The sequence below is a fragment of the Miscanthus floridulus genome, chromosome 7, assembly GCF_019320115.1.
Source record: "Miscanthus floridulus cultivar M001 chromosome 7, ASM1932011v1, whole genome shotgun sequence".
Classification (NCBI taxonomy): Eukaryota; Viridiplantae; Streptophyta; class Magnoliopsida; order Poales; family Poaceae; genus Miscanthus; species Miscanthus floridulus.
Window position 1 is genome coordinate 87438660 of NC_089586.1, and position 13590 is coordinate 87452249.

At 56.8% G+C, this 13590-nt stretch overlaps 1 protein-coding gene across 1 annotated transcript; it reads left to right on the forward strand.

Moving 5' to 3' along the window:
• The first annotated feature begins 10386 nt into the window (after positions 1 to 10386).
• Positions 10387 to 13366, forward strand: LOC136463711 (pentatricopeptide repeat-containing protein At4g14850-like). The gene has a single exon (XM_066462693.1). It carries the CDS (start codon positions 10438 to 10440, stop codon positions 13075 to 13077), a length of 2640 nt encoding a protein of 879 aa, XP_066318790.1. The 5' UTR covers positions 10387 to 10437; the 3' UTR covers positions 13078 to 13366.
• Positions 13367 to 13590: the final 224 nt, after the last annotated feature.

Consider the following 13590-nt stretch of genomic DNA (forward strand, 5'->3'; position numbering starts at 1 on the left):
CTTTCCCCTTGGGAGAGATAGTCCATAACCAGGAGGCCTCAGGCAGGATAGCCAAGTGGGCCGTCGAGCTTATGGGGGAAGCCTTGACTTTTATGCCTTGGAAAGCAATTAAGTCTCAGGTCTTGGCCGATTTTGTGGCTGAGTGGATCGACACCCAATTACCACCTGCTCAAGTCTAGACAGAATGCTGGACCATGTACTTCAACGGGTCTCTGATGAAGACTGGGGCAGGCGCAGGTCTCCTCTTCGTCTTGCCCCTCGGAGTACACATGCGCTACATGGTGTGGCTCCACTTCGCCGCCTCCAACAACGTGGCCGAGTATGAGGCCCTCGTCAATGGCTTGCAAGTCACCATCGAACTTGGGGTACGGCGTCTCGATGTCTGGGGCGACTCACAGCATGTCATCGATCAAGTCATGAAGGAGTCAAATTGCCTCGACCCCAAAATGGAGGCTTACTACAAGATGGTACGTCGCTTAGAAGACAAGTTCGACGGTCTCGAACTAAACCACATCGCGCAGAAGTACAACGAGGCCACCGATGAACTAGCAAAGATGGCCTCGGCACGAGCTCCGATCCCCCCGAACGTCTTTACTAGGGACCTCCACAAACCTTCCATTGGCTACACCTCGGTAACAGAGGAGGGCCCACTTGTGGAATCCACGGCGGGGCTCGATGCCCCCTCTACTGCCGAGACCCCCTCGACCAAGCCTGAGGTCATTGAAGTCAACACCGAGCATCCATAGACCGACCAAGATGTAGATTGGCTAATCCCGTTCCTCGATTGGCTTGATCGGGGGGAGCTTCCTAGTGATAGGACCGAAGCCCGACGGCTTGCGCGCCGAGCCAAGACTTACGTCCTCTGCAATAACGAATTGTACAGGCGAAGTCCCTCTGGTGTCCTCCAACGATGCATCACCGCCAAGGCAGGCCGAGCCTTGCTTTGGGACTTGCACATAGGGGCCAGCGGGCACCATGCGGCGCCTCGGACGCTCGTAGGAAATGCTTTCTGCCAAGGGTTTTACTGGTCGACAGCGGTCGCCGACGCCACCAAGCTAGTACGCTCCTACGAAGGATGTCAGTACTATGCTCGATAGACACATCTCCCGGCCTTGGCCCTCCAAACCATCCCCATCATGTGGTCGTTCGCCGTATGGGGGCTCGACATGGTCGGACCTCTGCAAAAGGCCCCCGGGGGCTACACCCATCTACTGGTATCAATCGACAAGTTCTCCAAATGGATCGAGGCTCGTTCGATCAATTGAATCAAATCCAAGCAAGCAGTGATGTTCTTCACTAACATTATCCACAGGTTTGGGGTTCCTAACACCATCATCACCGACAACGGGACACAGTTCACCGGCAAAAAGTTCTTGACGTTTTGTGATGACCACCACATCCGTGTGGCCTGGTCGGTCGTAGGACACCCAAGGACCAATGGCCAAGTAGAACATGCCAACGGCATGATCCTACAAGGCCTCAAGCCAAGAATTTACAACTGATTGAAGAAGTTTGGCAAGAAATGGCTCACCGAACTCCCATCGGTCATCTGGAGCCTGAGGAACACTCCAAGCAGAGCCACGGGGTTCACGCCTTTCTTCCTAGTCTATGGGGCCGAGGCCATCCTCCCCACTGACTTGGAATATGGTTCCCCAAGGCTACAAGCCTATAACGAACAAAGTAACCGCACCACCCGAGAGGACGCCCTCGACCAACTAGAGGAAGCCCAAGACGTTGCGCTACTGCACTCGGCTAAATACCAGCAGACCCTATGGCGCTATTAGGCCTGGCGCGTCTGAGGCCGAGACTTGAAGGTAGGCGACCTGGTGTTGAGGCTAGCACAGAGCAACAAGGGCCACCACAAGCTGACCCCGCCATGGGAAGGACCGTACATCATCGCCCAAGTGCTGAAGCCCGGGACCTACAAGCTAGCCAACAAGAAGGGTGAAATCTTCACCAACGCTTGGAACATAGAACAGCTACGTCGCTTTTATCCTTAAAATTCCAAGCATTGTATATATTGTTTCTCGGAATACAATTGAAACCCGTTTTTTAGTTGTTCTAATTTCTCGAGAAATTCCCCGAGCCTATCGATGGTCTCGGCATTACGCTGACACTATAAGGGAGACTCGGCTCTGCCTCCGTAGAACCAAATCTCCCTCGGGGGCTAGATGGGGGATGCCCCCTAAAGTCCCACGCACCATTTTTAGTCGTTTTTCAAAAAAATTCCTACGCCAAACCCTCTAGCACGCTCTGACGAATCGATTGCGGAAAACCCAAGGACCAAAAGCCCGTCTCAGGGCCAGAAAGCCAGTAGAGTCGTGAGACAGCCTAAGCCTCTAGGCTACGGTGCTCCCTCACCACCTTTCGCCCGGAGGACGGCTTAGGCTCCAAAGGGGTTTCTTACAAAGAAATCAGATCGGAGACAACAAGAGGGTAGAGGCTCGGAAATGCAAGACAAACGATTAAAGAAACACGAGTACTTTAAAAAGAAAGGCCTCGACGGCCACAAGCGTTACGATACAAATTTAATTCCTACTCTATTTACATGGCCGCTTGGGCCTAGGTCAAGGCTCAGGACCCCCGGCATTGGCAGACGGCGGGGGAGGGACCACCTCCTCTTCGAACAATGTGGCCAACGCCATGCCAGGGCCTTCTGCCGCCTCCAACAGCTTCGTCACCACCTCGTTGGCCTCATCGTCATCATCGGGCAAGACGTAGCCATCGCTGATGGCTTGAAGGTCGACACCAACGTAGTGCGAGGCGATGATGGCTAGTGCGCGCTTGACACCCGTGTGCAGCGCTCCTCGGAGCTGCTCACGCACTTGACCGCTCAGTGCAGTCAGACGGCTCCCAAGGGAGCTGCCTGACTAAACCCCCTCGACCGCCAGGGCGTCGCAGGCGGCACGGGTGGCACTCTTTAGCGCCTCGTGCTCCCCGATCTCAGTCTCGAGCACCGTCTGCACCGCGTTGAAAGCCTCGACTACCCGGGTAACCTCCGCCTCCGACTCTACACCACAGAAAACAGAACGGGGTTGAGCGAGGGGAAAACAACCTAAATTAGGGGCGGAAGCCTACGGAACTCACCCTTGGCCTTCTGCTCCCAGCGTCGGGTCTCGACCTAACAGGCCTCGGCTTTCTCCTTCCAGCGCAGGGCCTCGGCCCGAGAAGCCTCGGCCTTCTCCTTCAGGTGCTGGGCCTCGACCTGAGAAGCCTCAGCCACCCTGGAAGCTTCACTCCCCAGCTCTGTGTCACACGCGGAAGTTAGGGAACGAACATAAGAAAAGGCGAATAAAACGAAGGGAATAGGACTCACCCTCGGCCTTTCCCCTCCAAACCACAGCCTCGGTTTGCGAGGCCTCAGCCGCTGCAAGGGCCTCATCCAAAGCGCCCTTCGTCAGCTGGTGTGCATTCTGTTCCGCCCCTAGCTGCCCCACAAGAGCCGTGGCCGAGGCCGTAGCTTCAACGGCTCGAGCCCTGAAGGCATCCCGATCACTGGCCGTGCGGGTGAGCTCCTCCTCCAACTCCTTGACCCATGCCACCAGAGGGGCGAGCTGCTCCTGGGCTGTGGCCGCCTCGACCTTCGCGTTGGCACAACGAAGGCGGAGGTCCTCCACCTCCGCACTCCACGCCGACAGGAGCTTGTTGGCACCGGCAAGAAGGCCCTTCTGCCGCTGAAGTTGGTCCCAGACATCCCTCTCCCGGTGGAGGAAGACCGACTTCTCAAGAGATCGGGTCACGAGCTCCTAGGGGAAATAGAACAGGGGTCAATCCCTGTAAAGAAAACACGGAAAAAGACCACCACATGGGAAAAGAAAGCACGAACCTGGGCAACTCCGGGCAAATCGTTGGCCACCACGGACAGCGCCGTCCATAGAGACCGCTCCGCCAGCTGGCGGTACTGCTCGAACGTGTCCCAGCGACCGCCCTCGGCTGCGTCCTCGAGAGCAAACAGAGGCTCTACCTCAGGATCATCCCGGCTTTGCCATAGGACACGCGGGTGGTTCCACCCGCGGGGCTCGAGTCGCACCCGCGCGAGGGCTGAGCTTCCCTCGCCTAAGGTTGGAGCCGGCTGGTCCATGACACCGGCCACCTCAGCGCCGGCCATCTCCTGTGCCCGAGAAGTATCGTCGGAGGAGATCAGAAGAACTTCCACCTCTCGGGCGCTCTCCCACAACGGCGGTGGGCCTTCAACCAAGGGTTCCACCAAGGCCTCCGCCGCCTTCATCTCCACTTCCTAGGCCGGTAGCCCTGCCATGATCGCGTCAGCGTCGATGGTCCCCAGGGCTCCGGCCTCTGCCATCATGGCCTCGGTGGTCCCAGGGGCTCCGGCCTCTGCCATCGTGGCCTCGGTGGTCTCGGGTACTCCGGCCTCCGCCATCGTGGCCTCGGCAGTCGCGAGGCCCCCGGTGCCCACCGCAGCAGCCTCGATGGTCCCAGGCGCCGCAATCTCCGTCGCCCTGGCCTGTGAAACCCTGGGGACCTCGGTCCTGGTGGTCTCGGTGGCCAAGGGAACCTCGGCTGCATCCGACCCATGAGCCTCGTCATCGCGGGGCGGAGGCGCTACCTCCCCTTCCTGTGTTAGGGCCGCCTCGGTAGCCCCTCCTGGAGTGGCCGGCTCCTTCGAGTCGGCCCTCGCCGATGCCGCGCCATGATGCAGGGCGGCTTGCGCCTCCGCCACCCAGTGGGCGGTGGAGCCGGGGTTAACCTTGAGCGCTTTAAGGGGCGCCAAGGTAGGCACCTCTGTAGGCCGCTTCCGGCTAAGGACAAGGCGATCATAGGGTCAGTACAAGACAAAAGAATGAACGGAAGGCACTGCGACCCCACCAAAGATACACCTACCTCGAGCGGGACGGCAACCGCTTCGCCACGGCAACCCTCGTCCGCAAGGGCGGTGGCGGCGGCAGAGGCATCGCCTCCGTGTCCATCAGCGTCGGTTGGTCCTCAACGGACCCCGGCGCCCCCTCGGTCCTCTGCGGGGGCAGTTGCGTCACCTCCGCTGCCACTTGTTCCACCACCGCCGCTGAGCCCACTGGGCTGATGGCGCGTTTGCCCAATGCCCGTGCCTCGGGCGTGTCGGCCTTGGCCCCGGAGCGGGCAATTGCCGACCCCGGGTCCGCTTCTCCTCCTCCTCCTGGGAGTGCCAAGCTGCTTGCCAATGCCCCAGGCACCACCTCCACTATGTTAGGGAGATGGTCCAGGGGACCTCGCCCCACCTCGCCCTCGTCGTCCCCGTCCGAGGCCTCCGTCGACAGCGACGGCGACGGGGATTCCTCCAACGGGAGACCAACCTTCCTTTGTTGACGGCGGCGCTTGTCCAGCTCCTCGCGCGTGAGGATCTTCTTCGTGCGCTCTGCCACCTTGGTGTCTTTTCGTTTTTTCTACGCATCGTCATGCGCTCGGTTGGTCGCCCGCCGCCTCGCGTCCTCGGGAACAGGCGGCGGAGAGGAGCACACGTCCCTCATCCCCTACAGGAACGGCGAACGCGCATAAGGGAACAAGAAGTAAGAGGAGACGGAGGAGGCTCGGGGGCTACAGCGACGCACGACTTACCAGCGAGAGGAACCCCCGCGACGGTCGCATCGCGATGGGGGTCAAGTTGCCGCCCCTCAGCTTCGCCTCTACTGTCTCTCCCACCCGACAAAGAATTTCCTCGTGGGAAAGGACGGAGGAGGACATCCGGATGCCCTCAATGGGCTCACTCGGCCTCATCTCGAACAGCCGCCGCCGCTGAGCCATCAGCGGCAGCACCCTCCGGTGTTGGAAGGCAGCCACGACCACAGCCACGGTAAGGCCACGGCCTCGTAGCCTCTCCAGCCCCTCCAGAAGTGGCTGTAGCTTGGGCTGATCCTCCCTCGGGACGCCGTACTTCCACCTCTTCGGGCAGCTCCCCACAATCCACCCCGTGTAGGGGGAAGTCCTCCGTCGTCGCTGCGAAGGTAGAACCAGCTCGTGTACCATCGGCGATTGGATGACGCGAGCTGGGCCGAGATGTAGAGGTGCTGGCGGTCCTGGCGCACTTGGAGAGTGCATCCACCGGCCCTCGTCGCTTTCCTCGTGCCCGACGTGCCCGTCGGCTTAGTGGTGTGCCCCGCCCAGAAGAGATGGAGCCACAACTCCCAATGAGGAGCAATCCCCAAGTACCCCTCGCAAACGGCAACGAAGATGGCCGCCTGTGCAATGGAGTTGGGGTTGAAGTTGTGGAGCTCCACGCCATAGTAGTGCGGGAGCGCCCGCATGAACTGATCTGCCGAAATGCCAAGGCCGCGCTCGTGGAAGGAGACGAAGCTCACGACGTAACCGTCGCGAGGCCTCGGCTCTGGCTCACCCAACGGAGTGATCCACTCTGACCTGTTGGGGTCCGTCACCGGACGAAGGAGTCCACCATCGACGAGCGACTGGAGCATCTCCACGGTGACGTTGGAAGGATCCCAAGGGTTCGCCTCGATGACAACGATGTCGCCGGCCATGAGTGCGGTGGAGGGATCGAATGCGGCGGTGAGTTTTTCTCTCTCTCTCACTCTCTCGCTCTTTCTCGCTTTCTCCCTGGCTCGCTCTTCTCCCTTCTTCTTCCTGGCACCCACTGCTCTAGCGACGGCTCGAGGGAGGCAGAGCTAATGCAGGCAAGGTAAGGTGAGGAGGGGCGAGACTCTTTGAGTATTTTATGCAGCGTGAAGGCGAAACGGACGGGCGATGAAATCGGGGAAGTTTCCCCTCGATCCGGCGCGGTTAACCACGATCCAATTTTACCGCCCACGCGCCCACTTCTTTCTCATTAATTGCGGGAACAGTTACGTCCCATCCACCACGTCGCGCTCAGCCACTACGGCAGCAGGAGTCGTTTCGCCTCCCTAGGAAACCGCCTCAAAAGGCGCGCCACCCATTGCCGAGCCGATGGGGAAGATATTCCCCCTGCCCTATTCCTTTCAGATGAAGGAACCGGGCTCTGAGCCTATTACGGTCTAGGGGTTCGAAGGCTGGGCCCCTAGGGGTTTTGACAGCCGCCCTAGGACAACAGAGTCAGGGACGACCATGGGCGAGCCTATACAGGGCTGAGGACTAAGCAAGCGAAACGCTTGGGACGCCCTAAGTCGTGTCCGAGACCGGCAGGGAGGTCTCCGAATGGGATCCCACCATAGGGAGGCACCGAGCCACCGAGGCCCAGCGAACGGCCTTGGCACCTACTAGAGGAATCCTTTGGTACTCTTGGAGTATGTCTCTGGACCGCTAGCCGTCCCCTAGCGAACAGGGCACGGGCCTCCACTCGGACTTACCCGATAACAGCTCACCGGAAGTGCCAACGCTCATGCCCAACGAGGGTAGCCTGGCACATTCCATCCCTCCTTCTGAGCGAAAAGGAAGCGTGAGGGTCGTACAAAAAAGCCAGGGGAACCCCCGACGGACCTCTTGCCCCGTGCAGAGGCTAGGGGGCTCTTCCTGCAACCTTGCCGAGACCTAGCAACCCTGGTTCGCACTTGAGGGGCCTCGGCGAGACAACCCCTTCTTCCGAGCGAAAAGGAAGCGCGAGGGTCATACAAAAAGCCAGGGGAACCCCTGACGGACCTCTTGCTTCGTGCAGAGGCTAGGGGGCTCTTCCTGCAATCTTGCCGAGACCCCACGACCTAGGCTCGCACCCAAAGGGCCTCGGCAAACAAACCCTCACGCGCGAGGGGCGTACAAAAAAAGCTAGGGGAACTCCCGATGGCCCTCTCGCTCTATGCAGAGGCTAGGGGGCTCTTCCTGCAACCTTACCGAGACCCAGCAGCCCTGGCTCGCACCCGAATGGGCTCGGCAAACAACCCCTCTGTCCGAACAAAAAGGATATGTGAGGGTCGAACAAAAAAGCCAGGGGACCCCTGACCGCCCTCTCGCTCTGGGCAGAGGCTCGGGGGCTCCTCCTGCACCCAAGACAAAGACAAGCAACCTAAGCCCACGCGAGAAGCTTCGTTACAAATATGATAAAGGGCACCGAGCCCGTTACGGTCCAGGGGTTCGAAGGCTGGGCCCCCTGAGGTTTCGACAGCCGCCCCAGGGAAACAGAGTCAGGGACGACTATGGGCGAGCCCACGAATGGCCGAGGCCCGAGCAAACAATCGCTCGGGGCGCCCTAAGTCGTGTCCGAGACCGGCAGGGAGGTCTCCGAATGGGATCCCACCGTAGGGAGGCACCGAGCCATCGAGGCCCAGCGAACGGCCTTGGCACCCACTAGAGGAACCCTCTGGTACTCTTGGAGTGTGTCTCTGGACCGCTAGCCGTCCCCTAGCGAACGGGGCACGGGCCTCCACTCGGACTTACCCGATAACAGCTCACCGGAAGTGCCAACGCTCGTGCCCACCGAGGGTAGCCTGGCACATTCCATCCCTCCTTCTGAGCGAAAAGGAAGCATGAGGGTCGTACAAAAAGCCAGGAGAACCCCTGACGGACCTCTTGCTCCATGCGGAGGCTAGGGGGCTCTTCCTGCAACCTTGCCGAGACCCTCGCGACCCGAACTCGCACTTGTGGGCTCGGCAAATACGATAAAAACTCCTCACTCAAACACGAAAACGAAAAAAGCCCATGGAGGAGTAACTCCACTCCTCCAGGGCCTCGGAGGCTACACCCGGCGGGTGCGCTCGCGCGCACCCACCGAAACCTCAAGAAGCAAAACACAACCCCTACGGGAGCGGCTGCAAGCCAAGTCTCGATAAACCCTCAGGGAGAGTGCACCCACTCCTCCTGAGGCTTGGGGGCTACTGTCGGGTACCATAAAACGGGGTACCCCGAGCGTACACCAAAAGGGGCACTTAAATCCCATCAACGACAAAGTTAGAGGGTAAGCCATGGGCTCATCACCAGCCCCGTCTGAGCCCACCAGGCTCTCCGCCTCACCTCAGGCCTCTCACGGGAGGTCTCGGTGTCCTGACGTAATCTCCGCCTCGCGCGAGGCCTCTCACGGGAGGCCTCGGCAAGGAGCCCAATCTCCGTCTCGCCCGAGGCCCCGTGCCTACAACCTCAAATGAGACAGCTATTCTCCGTATCGCTCGAGGCCGGCTTGTCCATAGCCCGTCGCCCCCGCCTCGACCGGTCTTCCCGACAGCATGTCATGTCCCATTAATACGTCAACCACTTCCGCAATCTCAGCCGGACGACGGCTCGACACCACGGAGTGGCCGACGGGACATGAGGTCGCATCAGCGCCATACCGGCTGAGACAGGGCACGGCGAGGATTACCGGCCACTGTATTCTGACGCTGTGCCCATGATCAGCGCCCGCGCTACACTGTGCCCCGCGATCCCCGCCTCGAAAACAACACGACATGGGTAGCCTGGCCTGGGTCATCATCGCCTCCGAACCGGCACACCAGATCAACCGCTCCCTCCGGGCCTCGGCACTCTGCACCAGGGTCTCGGCTATCTCAGGATTCACATCTGCCGAGACCCCTCACCGCGGTTCGGCCTCGGCACTGACCGAGCCTCGGCCTCGCGTACAGTCAATCCACAGCGACCTGCACGCTGACCGCCGCACCCGCTCCGAGGCAGTCTTGGAGCTCCCATGGCGCACAGGATCGGATGTGACCAGCACGCCGCCCCAGTGCTCCAAGGACGAACCACTCCGACGACTACGCTGCCACAGGAACATGCTACAAGGCTCGGACACGCCGCCTCTGTTCGCACGACGCCGTATAGTTAGCACATGTACTATCCTTGTCCTCCCTTCAAACTATAAAAGAAAAGGACTTGGGCCATTTCTAGATGACAGGTTCTCACGAAGAGCAACACCCTGTAACACGCACACTTCCCTGCCGCTTGAGAGCAACGTCTCAAGCAGCCCACATCACTCCCCGCTGAGACCTGGGACTGGCTCCCTCTCTCACCTAGCTTGTAACCCCCTACTACAAGCACTTCGGTGCAATGAATACAAGATCAATCTCCCTGACGGGACGTAGACCTTGTGTTTCTTTACATCACTATCTAGAATTGGGAACACGCAGAATAAATTCACTTGATTGAGGACCCCGGTCCAAAAACACCGACAGGTACGGTGTCTAGCAGCTCAGGTAATCGTCGTGCCTTATGCCCCAGGCTCAGTTTAGATACAAATTTTTTTGCAAAATGAACACTGTAGCATTTTCGTTGTTATTTGGCAATTAGTGTCTAATCATAGTCTAATTAGGCTTAAAATATTCGTCTCATGGATTTCGTCTAAACTGTGTAATTAGTTTTATTTTTTATTTATATTTAATGCTTTATGCATGCGTTTAAAGATTTGATGTGACGAGAAATCTTGAAAAATTTAGCAAAACGAGGTGAAACTAAACAGGGCCGCAGCCTCCATCTTGTTTTTACGACGCTGTACGATAACCATAAAACGGTCGGTAGCTTCTTATCACGGCGCCGATCAAGGCCCAACTGACCAGGTGGAGCGGCAGCTCGTCGTAGGATGCCACACCCACACCGATGCGCACTCCGGGAACCATCGGAGCGGCCCTCGCCCGCTTCGGCGCGTCGCGGTCGCTGGTCACCGGAGCGCACCTCCACTCCCACCTACTCAAGTCCGGCCTTCTCGCCGTCTTCAGCAACCACCTCCTCTTTTTCTACTCCAGATGCCGCCTCCCGAGCGCCGCACGCGCCGTGTTCGACGAAATCCCCGACCCGTGCCACGTCTCCTGGTCCTCGCTCGTCACCGCCTACTCCAACAACGGCATGCCGCGGGACGCACTCTGGGCGTTTCGGGCCATGCGCGGGCGCGGCGTCCCGTGCAACGAGTTTGCGCTCCCCGTCGTGCTCAAGTGCGTGCCGGACGTCTGGTTCGGCGCGCAGGTGCACGCGCTGGCTGTGGCCACGAGGCTCGTCCAGGACGTCTTCGTCGCCAACGCACTTGTGGCCATGTACGGCGGGTTCGGCATGGTGGACGAGGCCAGGAGGATGTTCGACGAGTCTGGAGGCGAGAGGAACGCCGTTTCTTGGAACGGCATGATATCGGCGTACGTCAAGAACGACCGGTGCAGGGATGCCATCGGGGTGTTCCGAGAAATGGTGTGGAGTGGGGAGCGGCCGAACGAGTTCGGGTTCTCGTGTGTAGTGAACGCGTGCACAGGATCGAGGGATTGGGAGACTGGGAGGCAGGTGCACGGCATGGTGGTGAGGACGGGATATGACAAGGATGTGTTCACAGCAAATGCTCTGGTTGACTTGTACTCAAAGCTGGGAGACATTGAAATGGCAGCGGTGGTTTTTGAGAAGATGCCTGCAGCAGACGTTGTCTCATGGAATGTTTTGATTGCTGGGTGTGTAACTCATTGGCATGATCACCGTGCACTGGAGCTGCTACTACAGATGAAGTCTTTAGGAGTGGTGCCCAATGTGTTCACGTTATCTAGTGTTCTGAAGGCTTGTGCTGGTGTTGGTGCATTCAACTTGGGCCAGCAAATCCATGGGTTTATGATCAAGGCTGATGCAGATTCTGATGAGTTTGTCGCTGTTGGCCTTGTTGACATGTACGCAAAGGATGGATTCTTGGATGACGCGAGGAAGGTGTTTGATTTCATGCCCCGAAGGGATTTGATTTTATGGAATGCATTGATCTCAGGCTGCTCCCATGACGGACGGCATGGTGAGGTGCTATCACTCTTTCACAGGATGAGAAAGGAGGGACTTGACCTTGATGTCAATAGGACGACACTGGCTGCTGTTCTCAAGTCAACAGCGAGCTTGGAAGCAATCTGTCACACAAGACAGGTTCATGCTCTTGCAGAAAAGATAGGGCTCCTATCTGACTCTCATGTCATCAATGGGCTTATTGATTCATACTGGAAGTGTGATCGACTCGATTATGCAGTTAAGGTTTTTGAAGAAAGCAGTTCTGATGACATTATATCTTCTACATCCATGATGACAGCTCTCTCACAGTGTGACCATGGTGAGGATGCAATAAAGCTGTTTGTGCAGATGTTAAGAAAAGGCCTTGAACCTGATTCTTTTGTACTAAGTAGCCTCCTGAATGCTTGTGCTGGTCTGTCAGCCTATGAACAAGGGAAGCAAGTGCATGCTCATCTGATTAAGAGGCAGTTCACATCAGATGTGTTTGCAGGGAATGCTCTTGTGTACACTTATGCAAAGTGCGGGAGCATAGAGGATGCAGACATGGCATTCTCTCGCCTGCCGGAGAGGGGAGTTGTCTCATGGTCTGCAATGATTGGAGGGCTTGCACAGCATGGACATGGGAAGAGAGCATTGGAATTGTTCCATAGAATGCTCGATGAGGGCGTTGCCCCAAACAACATCACGTTGACCAGTGTTCTCTCTGCTTGTAACCATGCCGGGCTTGTTGATGACGCAAAGAAATACTTTGAATCTATGAAGGAGACGTTTGGAATTGACAGGACTGAGGAACATTACGCATGCATGATTGATATTCTTGGTCGTGCAGGGAAACTAGAGGATGCTCTGGAGCTTGTCAACAACATGCCATTCCAAGCAAATGCTGCAGTTTGGGGCGCACTTCTAGGAGCCTCAAGAGTACACCGAGATCCAGAGCTGGGAAGGATGGCAGCTGAGGAGCTCTTCACCCTAGAGCCTGAGAAGTCTGGCACACATGTCCTGCTTGCAAACACTTATGCTTCAGCAGGCATGTGGGATGAAATGGCTAAGGTGCGGAAGTTAATGAAAGACAGTAATGTCAAGAAGGAGCCTGCCATGAGCTGGGTTGAGATAAAGGACAAGGTGCATACTTTTATTGTTGGCGACAAGAGCCATCCAAGGACAAGAGATATATATGGAAAGCTAGCTGAATTGGGAGATCTGATGAACAAAGCTGGTTATGTTCCAGATGTGGAGGTTGATCTGCACGATGTAGACAGAAGTGAAAAGGAGCTGCTTCTTTCTCACCACAGTGAGAGGCTGGCCGTTGCGTTTGCGTTGATCAGCACCCCATCTGGGGCCCCAATCAGAGTCAAGAAGAATCTACGCATATGCAGAGACTGCCATGTTGCATTCAAGTTTATTTCAAAGATCGTTTCAAGGGAGATTATCATCAGAGATATCAACCGGTTCCATCATTTCACAGATGGGACATGTTCTTGCGGTGATTATTGGTGAAAATAGTTCAGCAGACGATAATTTTGCAGCTTGTTGAGAATTCTGATGTTTAGAGCAGTTACATGCCTTCATGGAGGCTTATAGTTTCACAAAATTTTGTAGCCAGTCAGATGAGTGATGCAATGCATTTTTTTTGTTTTGACATGCCCACAGCCATGCATTTTGCAGTTAAATCTGCAGTAGGCACTAAGCCATAGCTTTGTAGCATAGAAATATTCCTCATGTCATGGCTTTTTAAACACTCCCATTCAATTATTTTGGATACATCAATGGGGACAAAAAACTTCAGTCTGATCTTTCCCTAAATATTGGATTCAGCTATTGACAGTCTTCTCTATGTGTAATGCGTTTCTATGGGAGGGGGTCCTACCATTGTCAATTGAAAGGTTTGGCCATTGAGAAGGAACCTTCATTGCTTAATATTCATGTGTAAACGCACATCCTTCACATAGCAAAACAGAGAACAAGATTAGTTGTTTTTTTTAAGAAGACTGGAGCAGAGCTCCTTTTTTC

Bases quoted from the DNA above. Each gene is read 5' to 3' on its own strand.
- LOC136463711 (XM_066462693.1), top strand. From the start codon at position 10,438: ATGCGCACTCCGGGAACCATCGGAGCGGCCCTCGCCCGCTTCGGCGCG.